The sequence below is a fragment of the Oreochromis aureus genome, linkage group 9 (genome assembly GCF_013358895.1).
Source record: "Oreochromis aureus strain Israel breed Guangdong linkage group 9, ZZ_aureus, whole genome shotgun sequence".
Classification (NCBI taxonomy): domain Eukaryota; kingdom Metazoa; phylum Chordata; class Actinopteri; order Cichliformes; family Cichlidae; genus Oreochromis; species Oreochromis aureus.
Window position 1 is genome coordinate 8348341 of NC_052950.1, and position 26824 is coordinate 8375164.

Consider the following 26824-nt stretch of genomic DNA (forward strand, 5'->3'; position numbering starts at 1 on the left):
AAGTATTACACTGTTATTCCTCTGAGACAAAGTCACCTACAAGGTCTGTGCATTATTGATGTCCGCTTCCAGAGTACGACGCAGGGAGAAATATGATAACCCAATGTCCACGTGCAAGGAGACCTGAACAGTCTGGAGTCCTGCTGCAAAGTATTATTCAAACCACCGTATCCAGCATGACTCAGAAAACTCAAAATGAACAAAATGACTTTAAGTGCTTTCATTGTATAATTAAGGTTTAAGGGATATTCACGTATAAATTTTAGGGAGTTCCAGACATGATAATTCCAAAACGTTCATAAAAGTTTGTTTTATGTAACATTGTTTCCTAAAGTATTTATTGCACTCCACCCAGATGCAGTAAGAAAGAGAGGGCTGGCTACCCACAGAGACACAAACAAACAGGAGGGGTGAACTTTTGTTTGAATGCCTGTTTAAGTAACACTTAAAGTTGTGCGTTGGTTAAAGTCAAACATCAGAAGAAAAAAAAAAAAAAAGAAGATGATGCTCAGTAGTTACACATGTCTGACAATTTTCTAAACAACTTTACACTAAAAAAACAAAAGACCACATTAAGCTTAAATGAAACTACATAGCAGGTTACACACGGACTAGAAGTGCATTTAGAAGTGTAACACCTAGTTGCTCAAGCAAGTTTCACTTAAACTAAACAAATTTCATTTTAAAATATTCTCTTCAACATGAGTTCTTTGACCGGATCTGCTAAAAAGCATGAACAGCATGATTGATGTCTTTGACTAAACAGTTTTCCCCCTCTGCACTGAAAGATTGTCAGCACTAATGTTAAGAGGTTAGCAAGGGATTGAGCTGATTACAGACTGTCCAGTATTGAGGCAAACTCTGCAGCCTAGTGACACAGAAAGCCTCCGTGTATACGCGTGCACATGCACTACTACCGCCAGTCTCATATTGTAGTTGTGGAGAAGAAAGGAACCAGAAAAAAATATCCTACTGCACCTTTAAGTCAAAAGCCTGGCCATTATTTAGTCAAATGACACCTGCTCTTTCTGATTAGTCTGTTTGGATAAACCTCTGCAGTCTCCCTCACTGTGTGATTTGCTTGAGTAGGGGGTTTGTGATCCCTAAGCCTTGTTTCTCCAGGACTACAACTGCATCCCATCACCCCTTTTAAGTGCAACGTGGAAAGCTGAGCATCTGGTCTGCATAAAAAAGCAGGTCGGGTGTGTGTGTGTGTGTGTGTGTGTGTGTGTGTGTGTGTGTGTGTGTGTGTGTGTGTGTGTGTGTGTGTGTGTGTGTCTGTGCAGATCAGACATGCTGCCTCATGGCTCAGCATGAGCTGAAACCGCTGCTGTGAAGGCTTCACCAACAAATAAAAAAAAGGCATAATGTGAGGATCCTATTTTGCGGTTTAATAATTGTACCCAATTATCATCAATAATAAAAGTCCATTTTCAGACGGGCTGTGGCAGTGTTTGAGAAGCAGGACGGTGGTTTAATGACAGAACATCTCGATTTGAGGGCCTTTTTTAAACCAGTCCTATGGCTATAAAAAGTAGCTTAGGAAGGTTAGGGCTTCATTAGTGAACAGGAAGCAATTTGAATGTAATATCTGATAAATAAGAAAAGTTCCGCTGTCATAAACACCAACCTTTTTTTCGGTGAGAAAGACAATACATGAGTGTGTGCTTAAAAGCTAACATCTTGGCTCACATCAGCACGTCACATTTTTACTGGCATGTTTATTAGCGGTCTGTCTGCAGTGCCAGGCAGGTAGCTTGATAGGGCAGCTAGCAAGTTTCAGCCCATCTGAGACAGGGCTTATTAGCAACGCACATGGACATACCTACCATACACACGTGTGACTTGGCAGAAAACTTCCATGATTTGGCAAGAGACAAAATCTGTCTAACATCTATCATAACACTAACATGAACATTTTATCTTTTGACTTTTAAAACATTCTATTGCATATAAACTGTTACACGGAATATGGTTAAATAATGCCTGCAGGTTTTAAACCTAAAGTAGGGATTTAGCATTACCACCCGCTCTTTTAAAGTAAATGGTAATGCCACTACCCAGCAACCACTACCCAGTGGATGAACTGTCAAGCTTTGTGGTCAGGGCAAACCCACAATTACCCCATGTGATCCCCAAGCGCATGTACACACAGGTCCCACAGCAGGTTTATTCTTTGGGCCCCTATATGTGTTTTCACATTGAGCTTTTCCAACGCATATCGGACCCATAGCATTTTGTGGGTAATTCACTGTGGGCTGCCCATAGAAAACCGCTGTGGGGCTCATTTAGGCTAGCCAATGAAGAGCCCATAACAGATTTGGCCTTTTGGGTCCCATTGAGCAGCGCTCCCCAACCCCCAGGCCACAGACCGGTACCGGTCCATGAGTCGTTTGGTACTGGGCCGTGACAGTTGAGGCTCGGGTGTGAAATTTATGGCTTTCAGGGTTTTTATCGGTTTTTAGTGTTATTTTTAATCGTTTTTATCATTAACTCAGTTTCCATGGGTCCCGTGTGTTATGAATAAATCTTCTTTTTTTGGTACCGGTACTGGTTTTATTTTGTTGTACTTATCCGCAACACCATAAAGGCCGGACCATGAAAATAATGTCGGACAGAAACCGGTCCGTGGTGCAAAAAAGGTTGGGGACAGCTGCCATTGAGAGTTTTCTGCTTGTAAGAATGTGTGAATGAAGCATGATATATAAAATGCTTTGAGTAGAAAAGAACTATATAAGAAAAAGTCCATTTACCACATTATTAATAATAAGCACACAACATACAGGGAAAGGTGACTATTATAAAGAAAATGAAACCACATAATATTGCACCGAATCAAAACATCAAGTTAAACTACATCTTATCTATATACTGCAAAACAACGATATTCTGGTACACATTTCATACCAGCTGGCGCGGGTAATGCACTATGGGTCACATGTGGACCCTGTAATATGGGCGCTGGGTGGGCACTTCACTGTAGGCCCTGGTACCAACATGAAATATGGTGCACTTCCAGGTCCCAGTAGGGGACCAGAGCCCTGGGGGAGATGTGTCATGCAGGCCATCTGTTCAGTCTTGGATTGAGAGCAGTTACAGTCACATTTGGTGCAGATGTGAAATACTAATTATTGATTACGCATCTTCAGAGTTTCATTTTCTTTACATACTCTACGAGGTTCAGACATCAACAGAAAAAGATGCTTCATACATGAAAGTTACTTGAAATAAAGCAATTCCATTTTCAACTAGCAAAGCAAAGACTAAAGCTGGCAAGTTTCTACTAAAACAATGTCTAACACCAAAAAACTCCCTCTGAAGGTACACGAGTCAGTGCATTCCCTGCAAATCGAGGTCTGCTGTTTCAGTACAATTCGTTGAACACTCTTCGTCTACTTATAGAAGCAGCAGTCAGCATAATTTTGGCACACTTTTGTTTATTATGTTCTAAGACCAGAGGTTTTGCTCACCAGATGGGACGTCTATATGCGCCAAGAGAAACACAGAGCACAGGGTGAATCACCGAGAACAGACAACCCGCAGCGGCGATGTCACGGCACACACAGCTCTTTCACAGCCGGCAGATGTGGAGCACAGAGAGTAGTGTTTTCAAAGATTTGTGTCTATGTGGCTAAAGAAGGAGGTGCCTTGTATCTAAATGTAGAACAAACATCATGATATGCCACTTATTGTGTAGTGTTTAAGAGTTCAGAACTCATAGTGTAACACTGCGGCTCACAACTACCTACAGCAGTTATGGAAACAAGAGTTTAACAGGTTGCAGGCAGCCCATACTGGGGAATAGTCGTTGTTTCCATGTATCAAGTTTCTGAATGCAAAATATGACCGTAATCTGCATTTTTATATGATTTTCAGAGAAGAAAATATGACTATCAACCAGTCTGGCACACACACTTCACATCCCCCCCCCCCCCAAAAAAGGATCGGTTTATTGAGTATGTCCAAATCTCAGTTGGTTCAAGAACAACATATGTAGAGCACACATTAAAATCCCTGGCATGTGAAGGCCAGCAGGAGGGAAAGACAGCTCTTTGGTCTTACATATTGAAACAGTGCACCACACAAGCCACATCTGTACTGCAATTGCTGGGCACAAAATTAGCTTAATTAGGTAAAGACCCTACAATAATAGACACAAAACCCCAACAACCCCCTATGAGCAAGCAGTTAGTGACAGTGGAAAGGAAAAACTCCTTTTAATAGGAAGAAACCTCCAGCAGAACCAGGCTTGGGGGAAGAGAGAAACCGGACAAAAGATACAGTGCGGAAGAGAGCCAGAGGTCAGTTAAGAAGCACTCGGTGCATCATGGGAAGCCCCCAGCAATCTAGGCCTGTTGCAGTGTAACTAAGGGAGGGTTCAGGGTCACCTGATCCAGCACTAACTATATGTTTTATCAAAAAGTAAAGTTTTAACCCTAATCTTAAAAGTAGAGAGGGTGTCTGTCTCTCAAATCCAAACTGGGAGCTGGTTCCACAGTAGAGGGGCCTAAAAGCTGAAGGCTCTGCCTCCCATTCTACTTTTAAAAATACCCTAGGAACCACAAGCAACCTGAGAAGGATGCGCTCTGGTTGGGGTGATATGGTACTATGAGGTGTTTAATAAAAGATGAATCTTGATTATTCAAGAACTTGTATGTGCGGAGGAGGATTTTAAATTCACAGGGAGCCAATGAAGAGAAGTCAGTATGGGAGAAATATGCTCTCTGCTTGTAGTTCCTCTCAGTATCCTAACTGGAGCATTTCAGATCAAACGAAGGCTTTTCAGGGAGTTTTTAGAACAAACTGATAACAATGACTTGCAACAGTCCAACCTAGAAATGGTAAATGGCCTGTATTTGTATAGAAGTAAGAAGTAAATTTCCTCAAGCATTATTTTCTGCTTTATGTTCATAAAAATTAAAATAAACAAATATTTGAATATTTCTGAGGTCGGCCAATATCATCTCAGAAAATAAAAGCTCACCAACAGACAGCTCTGGCTCTAAGATATTTTGGGACATGTTTTTCCCCTAAACTAAAAAGACTATTTATTCAGCGTCTTCTATCAGTGCAATTGAAAATATATTATTTCGAATGAAGCTTCTACCAAAGACGGTGTGGAAAATCCCCAAGATTTTAATACAAATATTTTAACCAGCATTTTTTGCTGAAGTTTCATTTATTCAAACACAAACTGCTTTTTTATTTTTTTTAATCGAATTGTCAGAAATAACAGGAAACTGCAGAGACATGCACTCAGTAAAGACAGATCATTGTGCTTACATGTATAGTCACCCCCCTAAAAGCCCCTTTCTGAGCATGAAAAATCCTGTTAATATAAACAAAGCCCAAGCTGCAGTATTTAAACACAATAAAATGCAATTATTCAACAGTAACACAGTAGCTTCAGACACAGGAAAGGGGCAAAGACAGAGAAAGCTCATGAAAAGCACTTTCTAAAGGATCACTGTGGCAAACACCCAAAGTACACAAACCTTAACATCTGACAGTCTGAGCTATAGAGAGTACACAGTATAGCAAAACACCAAAATCCAGAAGAAGTTAACAAAGAACCAAAGAGCTGCCTAAAGAGAAAAAGGAAAAAGAAAATCCAGATGTGTTTATGGATTTGTAAGGAGTAGGGCTTCAAGTATTCTTGTGTATTCTATTAATGTCCTGCCAGTTGTCAAACAAAGCTCTGCTTTTTAACAGTGTGCATTTGTGGTCGATAAAAAGTGACTGATTGGACCAAAACTAACAAAGAAAGGTGGAAGTTGTGTGTGTTTGTCATAGTTATAAGCCTGAAAGTAAGTAGTGTAAGTTTAAGAAAGACTAGAAGAAAAAACAACATACCGGATACTTTTAAAAGAACCCGACTTATAGTAGGGGGTAATGCATGCGAGCAATGAAGAAAGAAAGAAGCTTATAGATTTTCTGAGGTGAAAACAAGCACAGAAATAGAGACCATGGACATAAACTCATATCAGTTAATATCAAAAATCATTGACTGTGACTGAGATATTGCTTTTACCTGAGCCTCATTTCTTTTCATACGGGCAGAACACATTATGTAAAGTCTACAGAGCAGTACATTATTAGGACAGTCATGATGTCTTGAACTGGACATATTTTGAAATCAATTTTCTAAATGAATGAAATCAAGCCAAAGCATCACAGACAAGCGGGGAAATTATCCAGAATTTCAGGATTTTCAAAGATTCAAACTCCAGTAAGTGATGGAAGATTTCTACTTTGCAGTTGTGCACGAGGCTGAAAAGAGGTAACATCAGTCAGACCTAGGAGAGAAAGTGAGAAGGCAGAAAGGAAACAGATCAAGGACAGAGGAAGCGTTCAATAGTTCAGATGGACAGAAAAGCGCAAGAGAGGTGGAAAAGAGGTTAAGTAGACTGCATGAACCTTGAAATTAAATGGGTTACATATCCGATGTGGAGGGTGTTATTATTGAAACAGCACCAGAAGCTTCATGCTTCTGTCGTAGCTTCAGATTGAAAGTAGCTCTTTAATAATCATGAGTTTTGCCTCTTTGGCTAGGAGCAATGGCTTGGCGTTTTTATGAAAACAAACACACACATACAGTGTGAAGCCCCACTCAAACTTCCCCTGCAGAGAAAATTGCACCAACAAGCTGATGCAATGTTCAATCCAAAGTCAAACTGACAGAGGTAAGAGGTTCTGAAAAATGTGCGGTGATGTGTTTGCAGCGGTAGCTTCAAAAGGCGGGATGATCATACTGTGGTGAGGTTAGTGCAAAGGAGCATCTGCAGAGATCAAAGCTCCACACCAGGGTTTTAACATGACTAAGCTCCTCTCTTTTATCCAATACATTTAAAAGAAAATGGACTTGCCTGACTAATACCGAACACTATCAGCACGTCCATTGATGTGATACAATACTTACTGTTTTCACTTTTTAAAAAATAAAAACCACTAAACACTCGTCTACTACAGTGTTGCCCATTGTGATGTGATAATGAATGCTTCCATTTCTGTTGTAAACATAAAGCAGTGTATTTTCATCTTTCATTACTTGCATCCAGACAAAAGCTTAGTTAGCAAATGCACTTTTGCATTAATCTCTATGTCACTTTGATGATGCCTACCATACAGTCTTCACTGCTTTATACAGAAAGAGATGAGTTTATACAGAATGTATTTACGTTTAAAGGGATATTGTTGTATTTTCCATATATTCAATGTTGTTTTCTTTGTTCTGTTTTTTTTAAAACCTACTTTAAGATATTTGTAGAGCAGCAAAGTGTAAAATAAGTTTTGGATCACAGGTTTATTTTGTTGTCCAGAACAATTACACTCATTCACACCCACACCAGCATATGTATTTAAAGTGTTATACGCTGTTCCTGTAATGTGCATAACAAAAACACAATAAAATCCATGTTGCCAATACAAACAAAGGCAGAACATTTTAATCACTGTTTTAAAGTCAGAAGACATTTGATGAAAGTGATCTTATTTGGCCTTGAAGAAGAGGTCAGAGGTCCAAAGTAAAATGACATTCAGATTATTATTTCCTATATGCTGTCAATACAAAGTGACAGTGGGAAACATAGTTTTAAAGAGCTCTATATAGCATTATCATCTATGGACCCTGAAGGAGAGGTCAGAGGTCAAATGTGACATATTTTAAATCTTTATATTGTAATTTCTATATGTTGACAATACACAGCACAGCATCATAGTTTCTAAGTTATAAGGCTTTTTGTCAGTTTTTAACCATTAAGTTGACCTTGAAGACCTTGGTGGACCTAAGACAAATTTTAATGGATTGTTAACACGATCCCACTCGACAACTTTTATCAGAATTCATCTCAACCTTCTGAGCTATTTGTGTTGACAGACAGCATGACACGCAGCCAAACGCTACCAAAAACATAACCTCCTTGGTGGAGGCGATTACGTTCTAATCCTGACAAATCTACAACAGAGCCAACATGTCACGAATACCAAATTCGATCCAGTTTCACCTTCTTTCAGCGTGTGAACATATGACACCAGATGAACGCAGTCCACTTCTGTATTTTGATGTATCAAGGCTAAGAGGAAACAAACATGGCTGCTCAACTGTTTTTCTGTTCACTGTCTTCAAAGCTTGGCAGCGTGAGCAGCATTTAAAGCCAAAGGCTCACGGAGACACTTGGCTCACAGAAACAATCAGCACTCCCCTAGTGCCGTTGTGTAAAACTAGTTATCATGTTGTCAATACTAAGTTAAGCTTCCTGTTTTGTTAGTAGTCAGGGTAATTGTACCTCAGCACTAGAATGCAGTCCCTTCAGATTCACAACATCCAACAAACGTCCAACATCCACAAAACGCATTTTTGTGTAGGAGCAAGTATGCACGCATATGTTGTCAGCAAAGGTCCTGGCTTCCTACTCAAAAGCCAATAGCTGTCAACACAAAGAAATGATATAAATCTTTCCTCTGCCCTAACTCTATGTAACAATGTGTTAAAAAAAGAAGATGAAGACGAAGAAGAAGAAGAAGTAGAGGGAAATCCCTAACCTTAAAAACATAATGTGCCACCCTTTTTTCTCTACCTTATAATTTTCTGATTTTCCCATGTTAGCATTCTCCTGGCAACAGACATCTTCCAGACATAATTACATTACGCTTAACTTTTAGGACACGCAACCACAACCAATGAAGTGCCTGTGGAGAGCGAAGCATAACGAGGGAGTGTGGATGGGAATCGGTACAACGCAGAAATGGCTCGCTTGCATGGGTTCGATCATCGTGCCACAGGAGCAGAAGCTGGAAAATAATAAGTACATTATATAAATAATAAATAAGCAGAAAGAAATGAAGCACTGAACAATAGAGAGTGTGTCATGTCTCAACTATCACGCCACTGCTCCTCCTTCCTTTTTACTACCTAGTCTGTCTCTCTCGTCTAATTTCTTCAGTCTCCTAATAGACTAAATATGCACTCTTCAAACCCTGTTGTTGCACCACTTTATCATCATGTCTCAACACGATCCACCATTATCTGTTTTGCTTTTATCTCTTCAAATGTCTGATGTGTTCTCAACTTAAAATCAGATAATGAGCATGAATTGGAGCGTTAACTATATCTTGTAATTCATCATGATTACTTGGATGTTGTGCAAGTAGCCACCTCTTGAAAGACAAACTTTTTGACCGTGAACCGCGACAAAAATAAAAGACGTGAGAAAGAAATGACGAGAAAAAAAACCCCAAACAAGAACAAAACAAAAAGCAAAGACTACAAAAAGGCAAAGCGTGGAGAAGGCAGCACACACAAGGAAAGGGAACAGGGAGAGTGTCAAAAGGAGGACAAAGGAAAAGAAAGGTGGTGGTAAGGAAAGACAACAAGAAGATGGAAAGGGAGGAGAAGCAGTTGAGACGGAACAAAGGAGATGCTGAGAGAAAGCACTCCGGGCTTTGCCTTCAAGGTTAAATCTAATGAGCTACGTGTTTATCGATGAAAGACTTGAGGACACAATTACGTTGGGGAATGCATTAATGTTCACATGCGTAGACACAAATGCAGTGCGCCCATCAACTCGAGGTAACCCGAAGACTTGCCGATGCTTGAAACAAGACTGTACCTCAAATTAACCTCAATACATCTCATTCTCTTGGCGTTTCCATGACGACGGGGTGTCATTTAGCTAAAGATGACCCCAAACCAACTCAAAACTTCACACGCGAAGATAACCGATTTTTCCAAATAGGCCGTGAATTTGTTTCCTCTAGCTAGTTTCCCTCCATTTTATTCAACTGTCAGTTCATATTTTTCTCGATCCGTCGTATAGTCTCTGTGATGCCATGTCATAACACAAGTTGACTCCAGTCCAACCGAAAGCAAAAGCCGCACAAGTGTAAGGATAGGTGCCAGCCAACCAGCCAATTTTGAACCACATCATAGTTGGCACAGTCTGCGAACTAGGTGACGCAAGTGGTGCTGCATCGCTGTCTGTGATTGACTACAACTCCTTTGCTCCTCCTCCTCCTCCACCCAGTGCTTTCACTGAAGCTGCGCTCATTAATGTCCAGAGCGATGGAGGACACCGCCATCAATCTTGCTTAGGACCACCACAGTTGAAGGCTTGGTGGTAGCAAAGAACCACTGGTGGGGGTGAAATGGCATTGTTCTGGCCTGACTTTAGAGTACATGTGCATCTCTGATTGGTGGCAGTAAGAGTGAAGAGCACAGGGCTAAAAACATTGAACAGTCAGTGCAGATACCATAAACAACACTGATCCACAAGGTGAGATCCAGGTAGCATCCAATAAAGCAAAGTATTTTTTTATTGATTTCACATCTTCCTTTTTCTCTCTGAGTGATTTCTGATCAGGACTTCAAATTTAAAATCTTAAAATAAGCTAGCAATTGCACAGGACTGATGCAGTATAAAAAAGTCCATCACTGTTATAAACATCAATATATAGGCAAAGCTTTTTAGCTCACCTAGATTTTTCTTCGTTTCAGCCAAAAAAAACAAAAAACCCAAAAAACAAAAAATAGACAAGTATCAACCAGAATAGGCAGGTTGGATTTTTTCTTGGGAAAACTGCAGATGAGAGATCCTCATTTACAAAACGGTGGGTTGCTGGGAAATCTGGTCGACAGTGAGAAACTGGCTAAACCAGATCATTCACTTAAACCTCACAACTCATACACAATAACACACGTACACACACTCGACTCTCTCTAGGATGTCATCAACACATGCCGGAGTAACAACAAACATTAATTTGTAAGAAAGAGTTTCACTGAGGTTACTGCCATACCCTTACTATAAAACAGCATTCAAATTCAGTAGCACACAAATGTGTTAGAAACACAAACAAGCCAGAGGCCTTGTTCTGTCAGTTATACACCACTTAGCAAACCCTCAGGTGTAACGTGATCTAAGATACCCAACACCTACTGCCAGTCAGCCTCCTCCTGGGCTTGTGTACAGTCGCTGCCTTTAATAGCAATGAGGAGGGAAAAAAGCCAACGAGATCTCGAGGAAAGAGTCGAAAGAAATCAATAAATGGAAACTAAAAGCATACTTGACAGTTTTTGATTGCATATTTAAGTCGTGAATGTTGATTAAAGTGAAAAAATGTTACCACAGCACAACTAGATCACCATTTTAATAGAGACGAATTCAAAAACTTATTGACCTGATAGACGTTTTTAGAAATCAGAAGCAGCACTCCTACAACTCTCTGCAGTAGCTGTCCTCCCACTTGATTTCTCTTAAACTGTAGTGTTTTTGGAGAATGTGAGGATCTGTTTGCAGACAGCAGATGCTATTTGTAGGCCGTCTCCTTCCCTCAGATGATTACTGATCCCTAATCACAGGGTGTGAGTCCGTTGGCCTGTCAGTGGGAACTTAGCATGCTCCTAGCCTGACAACCCGGACAAGCCGAAACTCATCTGTTATCAGTGTATGACAACACAATCAGGATCAGCCTTAAGTGTCTTTCCTACTCATTGTTGACATGAGTCAGCGTCGTACAGAAACATCCTTCAGTTATCATAAATAAGCTCAACACTAGATTTTTACTGGGAAAATCAGTCAGTGTTCCGTGAGCAAACGAAAGGTCAAGACAAACACGCGAAAACAGTAGGACTGACCCTGATTTCACTCTTAAATAGTTCCCATGTCTTTCAGCCACACTTCCTCAGCCTGTACCGAATGACCCCATTTCATGGTCCAAGACTAATCATCCCACAACATGTTCTGTAACCAGAAAAAATGTCTGGGCAGGAAATTACTCTGCACAGATAAATCCGCAACTTTACATATTCATCAGCGACGTTCTCCAAGCAAAGACCCCAAGCCGGCCATCAAAAGCAGACAAGCTGAATTTACAACTCATCTGCAGAAGCAAAGTGTCTAAGCTGAAAATGTGCATAACCATAACCAGGCTACTCATGGCAGTGCAGCCTTTTGCTCTGGGATGATCTTGTAAACTACACCTTTGTTTCTGTCTGACTATTTACAGTACACGGAGCGTGAAAGTACTACCAGCAATTATATTTTTTTTTATATGATAAAAGGAATCCAGTTAATTGGATTGCATGCAGGAATTTACCTCGGGGATATAAAAACAAAGGTATTCGTTTTTGTAGCCCCTCTGGCTTCAATCCTGCCAAAATAGATGAGTATAAAAGTAACAGCCAACAACATCAATCAAACCACTCAAAATCTCTTGTATCTATGATCTGTCAAAGCACGCTGCAGTCTTTGTTTGTGCCAGCAAAACATAGTGCCTATATAAAACTATAATGTGGCCTTCATTTGATGTCTGTCTCACAACCAGCAACCAGGTTATTGCTTCTCTCTATCAATTAAAACCAAGACATCGTATTCAATGTGATAAAAAGACTGACTCATCTCTGAATCATTTTTCTCTTGAAGAACTTGGTAGCCTTGGGGCGCAGCCGCACAATTTTCGTAGAGTAATGAAGGGCAAGTTCACCTTCTCCAAAGGAGACGAATATTGAAGGCACAAGGTCACACACTGTATAGCATACAAGGTCATACATGCTCTGTGGTATTGTAATAAAACAGCTTATTAGAAGCAGAGGGTCAGCAGAGGATCCACTTAAATTCCTCGTATATACACTTTAGATGTTCCAGAATGGGAACACACCAGCGAGAGGCTTCTTTTTGGGACTCTGTTCAGAGTCATAATTTATTTTGAATGTCTTCATCAGAGTTAAGCCACTCTAAACTCCCAACTACTATATTTCCCCAACAGAACCTCTTGAATCCCTGCATAACAGACAAGAGTGAATTCCCAACAAGAGAAGTGCTAACTTTGAATTATAAGACTTTAAGCTCCAGCACACCAACCTGCCAAAACCTTTTTCCCTTGCATTCATTAACTTCACAAAGAGAGAAACCCACTTTAGCAGAGCAGCCAACTTTTCCTATCGCCCATTTCATAAGGCAATTCTTGATTCAAAATAAGTCACTGCAAATGCATGCAATATCTCACAGTCCCGCCAGCATCTAATCCCTTCTAACATCTAGGATTTATTTTTCTCCCGTAGCCCTGAGCATGCTGATTTCATTTCACAGCTCTGCCTGGATGTTTGAGAGGGAATCTTGGTGGGTAGAGGCTTGGCCAGTCATTTTAATGTATAAGCAGTAACACGTGAGGCATTTCTCCCAGAATTTATATGAGGAGTAGTGCAAAACAAAACTTCACATAGGCATTCACAGGTGAATGATACGTGTTGTGTGAATTCCATATCCTATTACCATCAGACGCTTATATGCAATTGTTTGCAGGTGCTTTGGAATGTTTCAGTGTAATGGAAAATAAAGATTGTATTTGAATGAAGAAAAGGTTATTCACTTATTTGGCAAGGGAAATGGAAGTGTCTGCACCATTCAACACCAAAAAAGTAATTTCATTGAGCAACGAATTTTTAATTCCAGATCACTGGGAAAGAGTTCAAGTTCACATTCTGGTTATGGTTGATCAGTAAAGGTGTAGTTTGAAAGAGCTTTTTAGGTATCACTACAGTAATCAGGTTAGGGGCCGGTGATGTCAGCAGCATGAAAACCTAAGCTTTGGTTGATGAATACTGGATGAATAATGAATACTTAAAAGTCCCAAACCCAACCCAGTTATATAAATGATGTTGCTTCAGTCATTATGCTAATTAGTAGAATAGTACAACATAAATGTAGACTTAAGACCAAATAATATCACAGTCATGGCGTTACCAAGGCTCAGCCAGTTAAAATGCAAGGATGTACTATTGGAGTGTATTATTTCACTCTCAGATCTTGCAATAGTACGGTATAGGAGCACAAACTGTGAGGATTTCTCTTCAGTTTCAGCAACACAGACGGATTCAGTTGTTAGGAAAATGTGAGTGTCACCCTGCTAAAAGTTTTAAACCCCTTAAACCAGGAATAGATCCATTATAAGTACCAACTAAAGGTATTTAATGTTTGCATTGAGCCAACACTCAATCATCAAAACTCTGAGTGCTCTCGGTATTGATTAAAGCTTAGTGCAGCTGCTAACGTTACATGACCATGTTTATTTGTGTTATCCACTAAAAGAGAAGACTTTGTGGAGTGCTTGAGGGTTGAAAGACCCAGAGTGCCTTAGTGGGATTAAAAGCCAATGACAGACAAAGCCACATGATAACTTTGATGCTGTATATGAATCACTTTCAAAATCTAACACAGCTCAGTCAAGTCAGTGTAAACTTTAAAAAAAAAAAAATTGAAACTATATAAATCAATTAGCAATTAAGTTTTGATTCTGTGTTTTCACACAAAGTGTGTATAAAGGCTGTCATTATGCCAGAGAGTTTTAAACTCTGCAATCATCCCCAGGGCTTACTGTTATTAAATAGGAACATGCTGACTAGGGAGTCCACCTGGTACTCTTCATGATTTGTACATTTTTCAAGATTTTTCTATTGAAAAACTCCCACTTTGTATATCCAGAGTAACAAACAGTTAATTAAGAACAAATTATATTGATGGATTGTTTGCTTGGACCCTGAGATGGATCTTTTTGTGTAGAATTTGTATGTTCGCCATGCGCCTGCATTGGTTCTATAGACAGTAAAAAACAAGGCCATAGTTTCAAGGTCAGAATATATATGCAGTCAACATGAAATTACCCATTTGTTTTTGGTTTGGGAAGTTGTAAAACTACAGTTACATGAGAACCGAGGGCTTTGAAGTCAACAGCTAACATGGCTATTAGCTAGCTTGGTTAGAAAGGTTCATCCATGTTTTTAAATGGGAAATTTTGGCTAGTGGGAAAAAAAAAAGATTGAACAGCCGACTTTTCAAGAGTGTCTCCTTGTATAACCAAAAACGTGGCAAGTATGCATCACTCAGGCTGCCCACTTTACACTTTATATTTGTTTTTGAAAGAGAAACCTTTTGTATACCAAACTGTTTCGACATCTACTTTGGTAGATGAGACACTCAATTCCTTTAACTTCCTTTAACTTTAAATATGTTTATATTGTCCATTCTGTAAAATAGTCAGATGTCTATTCATATTAATGTACAGAATTCACCTGCTGCTGCTTCTACTGCACATTCACCCAATGTATATACTATATATATATTTATAATGTTATCCTCTACCCCCCATGTTTTTTTGCACATGTCGAGGATCGTGTCAGGATACATTTCACTGTGTGTTATACTTGTATAACTATGCATGTGACAAATAAAGAACCTTGAACCTTGAACCTTGGTAAGATGTTGAAGGGTGTTTCTCCCGTCTATTCTTTATTTCCTTAACTTTCATTTATCAACATTAGCCAATATAAAGATTGGCAAACAGCTAATAATTTTTAAAAAATGTTGATAATATTGAAAGACCCCCATGTCTTTGGTCCTTTCCCTCGAGGAAGGGAAAGAGCCTACATAATCACCACTCATGTCAAGCAAGGAAACACCTGTCGTTAAAAACTCAGAGACGAACGATATGAAGGCAACTTGAAAAGAGATATTATCAGGTAACCTTTGTCCAGTGAATGAGGGATGAGCAACATGTTTGATTGAACAGTTTATTTGTTTGTATGTATTGAGTTTGCATATTGTCCATGTGCCTGCATTGATTCTATAGACAGTAAAACACAAGGACATAGCTTCCAGGTTAGAAAAATAAAGCCAATGTAGAAATGAATTAAGCCTGCATTTTATCTGAAGGTGTCCATGTTGCTGTAGTTGTGATTGCAAAAAGTCTTCCAGTCCTGTAGAAGTCTACAGGGAAATGGCTTTCTGGACTTGACCTCTGTAAAGGCCTTCCTGTTTAGTTTGTGGCCTCAGTAACTTATTTCAGGCCATAATGAATAAATAATTAAGTCTCTTTGGTAAATACTGGTCACACTATATTTCAACATGCAAGATTATCTGTGCAATGCAGATTCACTAATAACTTAATAACAAGTCAGAAGCCAATGGGCAAGTAGTTTCCAAGTCAGACCTGCCTCATCTGGTTTTGTGAAACCAAGCTAATGATGGTGAAATAATTAATTTTGAAGCTTCAAAGCAGGACTTGGATAACACCACAGTAGCTAGGTCCATTTTTTTGTACCGCCTGGCTGGTAGTATGGCTCCCTCCTCCAGTCCAAAGACATGCATGTTAGGTTAACTAGTGACTCTAATTTGGCAATCGCTGGTAGACAAAGTTTTGCGTCTAGAAAACAGCACTCTACTGAATGTAGGGTTACATCCTGCAGTTTAAAGCGTACTGACTTGACAGTAAGAACAGAAACGTTCTATAAATTCCAGTATTAGTTCATTCCAAAGGTGAATTAGCAAGCAAAGATGTTAATAAAAGCCTCTTAAATTGCCATGTGTAATGGGACATTCATGTTTAACATGTTTAGCTCAAAGATTAACGTTCTTGCTCTTCTTCCACAAACAAAATAAATTATGTTTGCAAGCATATTACATTTGCTAGCATGTTATACTACAATAATTCAATGACAAATCAGTAGAAGTGCTTTTTAAAATGTGCTTCATGAGGGTATTCTTGTGCAATTTAAATATGAGTCAGGTTTTAAATTTAATAAGTCTTCTAAACTTGAATGAATAACTTTTTTTTTAAGGATTGAGAGTAAAGCCAGAATAAAGTAATAAATCTCTCAATTTCATAATTCTACATACTACATGTTACATTATAATAAGAATATGTTTGTTTCAGGTTGTACGTTTGTAAAAATCAAACTTCTCAAAACATTTATCAGCTGTCACACTTTCAGAGGCGCATTTGTTAATTTCTCGACTGTGTGCTCCAACACAGCTCTGTAACTGCAATCATGGCCATAAGTTGTTGACAAAACAGTGGATCACACCCAAGAAGGGCAGGCATGGTCTGCATGTCGAAACACCACAAACTGCATATTTGGCCTTTGCAACAACTTGCTCATAGCTGAATCCAGCTCGAGGCAGGAATTGTCATCTCACGGAGACGTTTGATTAGAAAAACAAGATAGACATTCTTCAGATGGCTACTGTACCCAAAACAAAAGGAAATACCAAAATTCAAAAACTGTGAATGTAATAAATCCACAGATTTACTTCCTGCCCTTAAAAGTACGCTTTGAACATTTTTATGGATAAGCATGGTTCTCCGCACCAAAGCTGTTAATGAGCTGCTAATGGAGACCACTTGACTTACTTGACCCTGCGGTCAGCTTTATGTTCGGTTCATCCCACCAGCCAGGGCAGGGTGAGCCACTCATTCAGTCAAGTAAATCACATCAACAACCAATCACTGCCCTGAACATCTGAAACTAGAGTCGACTGGAAACATTTTAACAGGCTGGTTGCTCCGTTTGTTTCTTCTTTCCTCTAAGCAGACATCTTTACCCAAACTGACCTTCTAAATCCGTTTTATATTCACATTTTTCAAACTGTTCCATTTTGCCCGTCTACAGAGCTATGTTTCCTTGGCTTCCCACTGAAGTTTAAGTCAACCAAAGAGATTATTTCTGCCTTCAGAGCAGCTCTGCCTCTAAGAAATGACTGTATAACTATAAGTGGAATCTTTGAAAGCTGAGAGCTTGATTTAGGAGCATCTCTTCACTCTGAAGCGGAGGCACGGCAGCCTATATGGAAACGTCATGCGTGTGTTTTAGAAGGGGGAAAAAAAGGAACCTCCGTGTCAAGACGTGCAAAGAGTAAACAATGGGAAGCTGTCAAAGCGGCCTTTAAGAATACTCTGTGAAAGCTGAGAGGATTTTTCCATCTGAGCAGGACTGGCAAACATAATATCTGGCCTTTCTGCCTAAAATACATTTAATTCAACAGCTTGTCACCTTGCTCAAGTTTTCCATTTAAAAATAGCCCAAACAGAGGTTAAGCAGTCCATCCTCCGACCAGAACGGCAGCTGAATGATGTGTTAATCTTTTCTGTTATATACCGGGCCCCTGCACGACATCAGAACTGCGTGATGGTGTTTTGACATTTCTGGAAAAGCTTGATTTGATTTTGTTGAACTCTACCAACATTCCTGCATCGACTTGCCTGGCAAAACAGAGTAAAAGACAGAATATTTTCATGTACTGAGCAAAAACAAAAAAAAAGAAAAAGAAAAAGAAAAGAGAAGACAAAGAAAAAAAACATAAAGTAAAGGGTAGAGGAAATAACTTGGTTAATGAAAGGAGTTACACGTCAGAGAATGGCTTTGCTAAAACCACAAGCTACAGGAGGGTTCTGGTTAACAAAAGACTGCTACTAATTCCACATGTTCTACTGTGCTTCAGCCGTCTGCCAAGAAGCTTTGACTCCCCAACATCGCCGTTTAGCTACCAGTTAGATCAGCGAAATTACAACATGAAAGGAGCTTAATGGTAAGCTTTCCCAGAGCAGCCCTATTATCTTCTGGTGACTAATCTGCGATAACAAATGCAAGTGTGTCAGGTGAATATGAAACTAGACGAAGAGAGGAGCGGCAGGACACGCAGAAGCGAGACAGAAAATATTTGATGCAACAATCATGCATAAGCTATTGTCAGGGCATCATTAAGTACTGGATAAAATGCTCCATTTATGGAAGGGCAGAGAGAGGGAGAGAGACCGAGAGAGCAGGTTAATGACGGTAGGTTGGTCAGAGTGCATTCAGGACCTCGTGGCGCAACGGTAGCGCGTCTGACTCCAGATCAGAAGGTTGCGTGTTCAAATCACGTCGGGGTCAGAGTTTTAAGATCCACCCTTTAATGTGTGCAAGACCCCTAGTGAAATAAATAAAACAACACCCATGAAAAAAATGCAGAGTTTTTAATCCATTAACTTAGAGCAGCTGGTAAAGTCCACAGTAAAACAACACCGACTCACACTATTCTGTCAGTTGACCACATAATCTGTGCCAGGACAGCTAAATATGTTGTAGCACAGGTTCCCTTTGAATAGACACAGAAATATATAAAAACAGAGGTCCAGAACCACCAGATGTCCTCACTGTAGAGGTCGAAGGGTCCAGGGTTTTCTTTTGAGTCATGCAGTGGGATGGTTCTAGTTTCCTGCTTCTAACAGTTCAGGCTAATGTTTAACTGGATTATCTAAACTAGCAGGCTAAGATAACAAACAGTAACTCCCCACCATCATAAGGCTGTGGAAAACACAAGCTAGTAGGGCCGTACCTAACACTGAGAGAACACTGGGCTCAAGTTTAGGCTATTGTGCACACGCCGTTTGCTCTACCGGATGGAAAAGTGGCACCGTGCGAGAATAAGAATAGATTTCATATTGTGTCAGTTGTTGGTTGTTCTTCTATAGCACTTTTCTACTCTACTTGAGCACTTTATACAAGATGCCTCATTCGCCCATTCAGACAAGCATTTTGTTTTTCACCTAAAAACTTTCTATGTGACAATGATGGGAGCAACCAGGGATCGCACCACCAACCTTCCAGATGACCTGCCCCACCTGCTGACCTACAGCCAAGTATTTAGATCAACATTTAGATGCTCTCTGGGTTTGGTTTCCTTCTTCAGATTTGTTGGGGGGGGTTTTTGTAGTCCCATTGTGTTAGATTCAACTTCTATTGTGTTTTCTGTGCTTTTAAAGCATCCTTCTGTTTGCTAGCATTTTTTTAAGATGCAGTGTGTTTAAACATTAAGACTACCATACAAGACAGTGTAAAAAAACTCAAGTAACATGTACAAATGTTATATTCAAATCCTACTTAAGCCAAAACAGAACATTTTTATTAAAATTAAAGTGCCCAATATGTATAATTTCACAGTCACATACATGATTTTATTAAGCTCACTAAACCATCAGTTACCGATCAGTTATTTTTAATGTGCACAGTGTGTCACTTTCATGATGGAGCTGCTGAAGCCAGCTTTTCAATTAACAGAATAAAGAGGGTTAATCTATGTTTTAGTATCATATTATATCTCTGTTTGAGATCTCATATTAATACTTTCACTGTGCAAAAAAGGTATTTATTTAGACAAGCCTCTGCAGGAGAGACACACAAAGCAAAAAAGGGAAAGTGTGCGATTTAGCGTGTTTTTCGCTGATGTCTGACCCTGTGGGCAAGAGTCTTCTCGTTTTTCTTCTCTTTACTCTTTTTTCCTTTTCCTTCTGATCATCCATTTTTCTTGCCAGTTTGCATTAATGTTATCAGTGGAGATAAAGATGAATTCATTGGCTGCCTAGCTGAGAGTGGTGCATAGGCTGATATGTACATCTGTGCTGCTCACACGGCAGTGAGCAGGTCAACCCAGATGCCTGGATTCTGACCGTGGTGTCAACTTATTTGTTTTTTTCTGGTTAAGCTGACTCCTCATGGCAGCCCAGAAACAACACTCGGGCCACTGTGCATGTCATTTTCCTCCTGTTGGGCAATTTTATTTTTAGCTCCGGCTGCGGGCAGGAAAGATAGTTGGTGTTTAATATTTTGGCTCAGTCACACTGTTGTAAATCTAAACAGAGGTGAAAAAGACTCCCAATAAACCAAAAAGAATTCATGTTGTTTAGCTCCAAGGACAGTGAATAAACATAGCAAACCAAAAAAATCTGTAAAACTACAACAGCATTGACAACAGAAGTTGACCTTCACATTGAATGACCTAACACAGGATATATGAAGCTGGAAAAGAAGTCATCCAATGGGTTGGCGTGGCTTGAAAACATAGCCCGCTTTCATTGCTGCGTTACGCAGTTATTGCCAGGAATTCCGCCCGGCTTTGTCTGAAAAACATAAGCTAATGGCTTTAAATTCAGCTTCCCGGGTTGCAAATGTTTTGCTTTCTGTTGGCTTTGCATGCATGTACTCCACCCCCTTACCATGTGCATACATATCAGCACCTGTGTGTACACCTGAGAGCCGCTCTCCTCAGCAGGAAAACCGTAATGTCTGCTTATCTTGACCCTGAACAGAGGCATTGTTTGGGTTAGATAAAACGTCCCGGAGTGTGGTGTCATTGTCCTTGATGCCGTCCACACAAGCAGGGAAACTTGCCAGACAGTCAGTGAATCACTAGTCTCAAATTCTACTTAAAATCTAACCATATCCAAAGCTGAATAAACGTGTAGCTTACAGCGCTGGTCCTTGCATGGCACAGGGACCGTTTGTGTTGTGCTATGTTGGCTGCGTTATCCAACAGAGTTTACATATAGTAAAGCCAAAACAGAAAGGTAAAGTGATAACTTTCAGACCATTAACACATAAATAAGGATCCTCCAAATCAAACTGAACTCCTCTGCAGCTTTAATACAGGCATCATATCTGATATTTGCTTACACATGCTCATGCAGACTATCGGAGGTCTGAGACCCACTATTAGTGGACACTCGATATCTTGCGTCCTGATGCTCCATCGGTCCTCCAATGTAAGCAAGACTTCTTGCCGGTTTTATGATTGTTACCACGTCAACTGCCTGAATTTGATAGTCAAAAATATTTGGCCATAAAAACAATGCTGCAAAGTTGTTTGCACACATTCAGGATAAATGTGCAGCTTCACAGTCCCAACTGTTGTACAAGTGCAACCAATTGCTCTGCAATTTATGGGCTGTAATAGAAATATTTCTGCATTTTAATTTTATTTTTTTTACACCAACTGATTTCCATAGCGACTCCTAATTTTAAGACTCTTATTTAATTACTGCACTTGCTGTCACCACTACATACAACATGCTGTTACCAGGCCCCGTGTAAAATTACAGGCCTTTCCACCCAGTAATCTCCTTTCTGTGCTATGACATGTCGTTTTACTGCAGCTGATTTTGACTGCATTGTGATTTCACTTAAAGACAATACAAATCACTCCCTCAGATCTCAGTAGACAGATAAGATATTCAGCACTTCCTGCACTTTCTGGACAACTGGGCAAACCAACATTTGGATTGTGACTGTTTTACTCAAAGACTGGTGAGATCCAAGAAAAGATGAAAAACAAAAAGGAAACTCAAGAAAAGCCAGAAGAGAATACAAAAAAAAAAGAGGATGAAAGGTTAGTGAGGCCACACTTTTTTTAGTGTGCTACTCTGTTCTGTGCTGTGGTAGAATTCAAGCGCTGCCTCCTGACCACAGCTGAACCATAGAACTTCTTGTACTCAGTTACAAGCCATCACATTGCATCCCATCATCCTGGCCGGCCTTCTCCAGTCAACTCACGAGATGAACCCCCCCCCCAGCAAGCTTCAACTAACTTCCATAATCCTATTCACAGACTGCAGCTATTACATAATCACTGAATGAAGTGAGCTAACAGGCACTGACAACCCTTTCAAAGACACTTCCCACTTTCCTGCTGTGGCTTCTTCCTGCACAGCTGCCCCAGCATTAGTCCCTTACCTGAGAGCAGATGAGGATTATAAAACTAGGCAGAACTTTTACTAATGGCAAACAATTCCCAGAAGAGCCAGGTGAATCTGATGTAGCAAACAAGATGTAGCTTTAACATTTGTTTGGCAGATTCTGATAGACAAATGTGTCTTCTTACAAATACGATGACTGCTCTCACTGTCACATATAAAGCCAGGAGCCCCGCGATAGACTGGCGACCTGTCCAGGGCGTGCCCACCTCTCCCCCTATGACAGCTGCTCACGTAAAAGCCTGTGTAAGCAAAATGTCAAGCAGAATGTGTGACCTTTCACCAGCGTTTTCTTCTGGCTGAACTTTCAGAACCTTGTTGAAAACAGATGATTTAACCTTGCCAAATTCTAGTGTTGTTCTCACAAAGGCTGTATTTTAGAGCAGCTCAAAGCATGGGGAGAACACAGTCAGCATGAGAACCTGAATATTTCTTCCCTATCAGGGCATGGGAAGGACTGTTATTTTGCATCTACATGGTAATCAAGACAGTCAGCAGCTCACAACAACAACTAAAGATTCTCTGAACAATGCAAGATCCCTGATTTGAGTGTAAGTATGAGTTCCAAGGTTTCTACAGTAGATACATACACAGTTTTATTATATGATGATATTATCTTATACTGCAGATATAATGTATATTAATACATTATACATAATATGGAACTCTGCAATGTTATTTTGCCTGTAAGGACATTGCTACTTCTACTTCTTCTTCTTCTTTGGTGTATTTACACAATTTGGCTATGCTGCAACATGCCTCAAGTCTGCATTTGCGTAATTTGGGGAAAAATATAGAGCCATTATGAGCTTAGGAGGCTTTACAACACATTTAGGGCAGGAACTGCAGACAAGTAGGATTAAATAATTCAGTTCTTAAGATTTAGAGCCACAACCTATGGATCCAGTAGTCATTTAAATGTACAATCCTGTAGCAGATATGGGAAGCAAGAGGAAGCATTGAACCTCTCCGTCACATCCATGCAGGGTTTTGTGTCCCAGTGGACAGGCCGCAAAATAAAACCCTCATATTGCTCCTGCTTAGCTGACTAAAATTTTGGTGAATACACCGATATTACTAGTACTAAAAATAACAGCTTGAAAAGAGAAAAGCAGGAAGAGAAGCCCAATATACCATTTAGCATGAACCCTTCAAGGCTGTGCATAATGTAGACCAGATTGACTCTAAAGTTAATGGTGCTTGAGTGGGAGTCTGCTCTCTCAGGTCCCACTGAGCCTGTGACAAAGCCTTCAAGAGTCTCTGGAGAAGATCAGGTATGCCAGTACAGCATGTGATGCTGTCTGACTGTCTGTCTGACTGAGCTCTGCGACTTTAATACAGCTAATGCCGAACCTCGAACACATAAATGTAAGTGCAAAGATGAAAAGAGCACAGCGTTACCAGAGCAAGTTAAGCACTGCTTCCAAAAAAAGCCATTAGAATTGAAAATGGTTCACGTGTAAAAGAGTTAAATAAGGACATTACGGTCAGGCAGAAGGTAAGTGGATTCAGAGCAACTTTAAAATATAGGCTCATTAGATGGCAGCTGCCAAAATTGACTGATCCACTGTGAACAACAAGATTAAATGGCAAAAAGTGCATAATCGTTTCAGAGGGTAAGAACCAAATGAACAAGTCACAGCAGTGAAAGTGACCTGTGGTTGAGATCCGTGACGAGACTGTGCTGTAAAACAGTAAATCTACAGCCAAGCAGAGCTTCACGCTCGCGATCTGATGGCATCTGATCGCTCAGACCCAAGTGGACTCTCAATCTATAGCACACCATTAAGAAATCACACCAGAATGCCAAAACTTTTGGATCTTCTTTGAATATGTCAAAGCATGTTATAACAGTGAAAGCCTCAAACTGTTACAAGGCATCATTTATTAGGCAATCAAGATTTCCTTTATAGGCCCAAGTGTTGTTTGGGCTTTGACCTTTTCAGGCTTCCTCCTCTCCTCAATGTGTCCTGGAAGTAGGTGAAGTTGTCCGAGAAACCTCTACCCTGCATTTGATCCTTTTTATGAGCCATCAGATTAAACACCTGCCGTACTTTCCTGGATCACTTTGTCGATATGTTTCCGTCAGAGCAGGCATTTGGCGTCTGAAACATCAGACATGCTCAGGTTCTCGGCTCTCCCCGTGAAAGCTCAATCAAATTATCAAAAAGCTGTCAAAAATATGTTTTATGCATAATAAACTAAGATTTTATGACTCGGATAAAAATGACATTATAATGTCTGCATGCCAAGAAACCTTAAGGGTAGCTACTAAAAACAAACAAGCCAAAAAGACTTATGGTTCAAGGGTTGGGCATTCATGCATTGCTTTCAGCTGCTCTATGTGTCATTATGCCTTCCTGTAGTCCAAAGGTCTTCTGGCGCATGGCACAGTAGTTTATGTTGAGCCAAAGCCAAGTTATCTCCACAGGGAACGCACACTTCTACGTTTACAGCACAGCTGCATGGATCAATGGAGCAGTCGCCTCCATTCTGCTGAACCATGGAAAACCATCAAGCACTGGTAAACAGAGGAGTGAACGCATGTGTGTGAGTATGTACGTGCGTGTGTGTCTAAGAAGGAAGTGATCTTCATGTGAGTAAATGTTGACCCATATCATCCACGTTTGCCTACAGCGGGAAAGATCAGCTGCTAAATTCTAGCAGCGAGGCTGAAAGTGTTTTATCTGTCACCAAGAAGGTGATTGGAGAGGCCGTAAACGAAGCACTGCGTGTCTGGGATTGTGCTGATTGTTCTATCCAAGCCACCACTGTAAGCCTGGCTAAAGCTTAGCTGTAATGTCTTCTCTCCAAGAACAGAAAACAGGAACACTGGAAGAAGGGGGGGGGGGGTTTGCCAAGGTATTCCATCCTGCTCCAGTGTTAACGTGACTCCAATTGTAATAGCACCCACTGGCAAAGAGGAGAAAGTGCTGTCACTGCTAGTCATGGCAACAGTACCAAACTCTAATTCATTCATTAGTCATTTAATGGGCTTTAAAGCTCGGCCACTTGAAACCCACAAAAGGGAAAAGCAATCAGTGTGCTCATTCCTGTTTGGCACAGGGGCTTCACACAGCCATGTGTTCCATCATTCAACACATGAAGGCTTTTCTTTAAACATGTAGTTGGACGAGCTCTCATAAAGCCAACAAGCTCTGCTCTTTATGTTGTTTTATGAAGACATTAAAGTAAATTAAGAATGCACCTATATTGTCTAGACTCTTACTTTACAGTAAAGTAGCCTAACTGTGATATAAGAGTGTGTGTGTGTATTCTTACACCAGGCTGCACACATGCATTTGACAGCTACCCTCCTTCACTGCTGGCTGATCCGGTTTGAACTCTGTGCACTTTTGCACACTTTTCCGCCTCTACTGCGCAAACCTGAACACTTTCAGTGTCCCAACTTTTTGGTGGAGACTAAAGCAGATACACACAAGCGACACACCTTTGATAACAATGAAAAGCCCCCCCTCCCCCCTCGTTTGTGCACCCCTGGACTCCCATACCCCATGCATCGGGGGCCCCTGGGGTTCTCTCCTGTCTCTTTCCCGAAAAAAGCGCCATGTTGAGGCTTCAGTGTGGACTCGGCACGCTGCTCCGCAGAGCGGTTACAGAAATCACCCCGGGGCTGAGGTGTGTGTTGCCGGGGACTTACCTTTGCGATCGCCTTTTTGTACCTCATGGCCGCTTGTTCGATAAGACTCTGGACTTTTACATTCCCATCTCCACACGGAACGACCACCCGGGTCCTTCCGAAGCACACCGTCACTTTCATTTCTTTCCTTTTTTTTCCTCCGCCGCGTTAATTCCAAAGAGGAAAAAGCCGCGTCAAAGCGACAATAACCATCCCCGGCGCTGCGTGGGAGCAGAAAACACCGAAATCCCCAGCCTGTCGACCCAAGCGGATTCGTCTTTGTGCCCTGCGTCCTCGAAGGAGAAGAGAGAAGCCCAGCATAAGATCCAGCGGCAGGGCTGGGTGGCGTCCTCCCTGTGCGGTGTTGACTCACTTACAGAAAGTTCCCAGCAGAAAAAGCCTCTCCAGCGAGAGCGCACAACTGGACAGCTGACAACCGACACTGCGTGTGCGCCCACATGTCAGAGCAGGCACGAAGAATGTTCCCAGCGCGGGCTGATCCATCTCAGTTCACTTTAGATTTCCCTGCTTTCTTATCATATAATACATAAATTTAAAAAACTAAATAAAAATTTGCGCTGGCAGGTGGTTATCAGCAGAAAGTGGTGAGGACTGATAGTGTAATGGAACATTTTATCCAACAAAACCCGCATTTTTTCTGACCTGTTATCACAGTGGAGAGTAATCAGTATAACTAAAATATAACTTAAACGTTTCAACCCCCCCCCCCCCATGTGAGTAGTAGTTATAATGCTGTGGTCTTTGAAATGATGGGGGGCAGGGCTGGATTAAGTCACTAGAGGGTAACAGGGTAAAAAATGACCTGTGGGCTCCATACAAACTCTGAAG

At 40.6% G+C, this 26824-nt stretch overlaps 1 protein-coding gene and 1 non-coding gene across 4 annotated transcripts in view; one reads left to right on the forward strand and one right to left on the reverse strand.

Annotated features, from left to right (window-relative positions):
- LOC116311274 (partitioning defective 3 homolog) overlaps positions 1 to 26543 on the reverse strand; it is a 354699-nt gene extending 328156 nt beyond the window's left edge. Inside the window, exon 1 of one of the 3 annotated variants that reach the window (XM_039617400.1) lies at positions 25997 to 26542. In XM_039617400.1, the coding sequence (XP_039473334.1) occupies positions 25997 to 26116 (120 nt within the window). In that variant the 5' untranslated portion in view covers positions 26117 to 26542. Of the gene's footprint in view, positions 1 to 25996 lie in introns of all 3 variants that reach the window. The other 2 variants (XM_039617399.1, XM_039617402.1) reach the window with 2 other exon arrangements.
- trnaw-cca lies at positions 18629 to 18700 on the forward strand. Its single transcript has one exon. It is a non-coding gene; the product is annotated as a tRNA-Trp (tRNA).
- Positions 26544 to 26824: the final 281 nt, after the last annotated feature.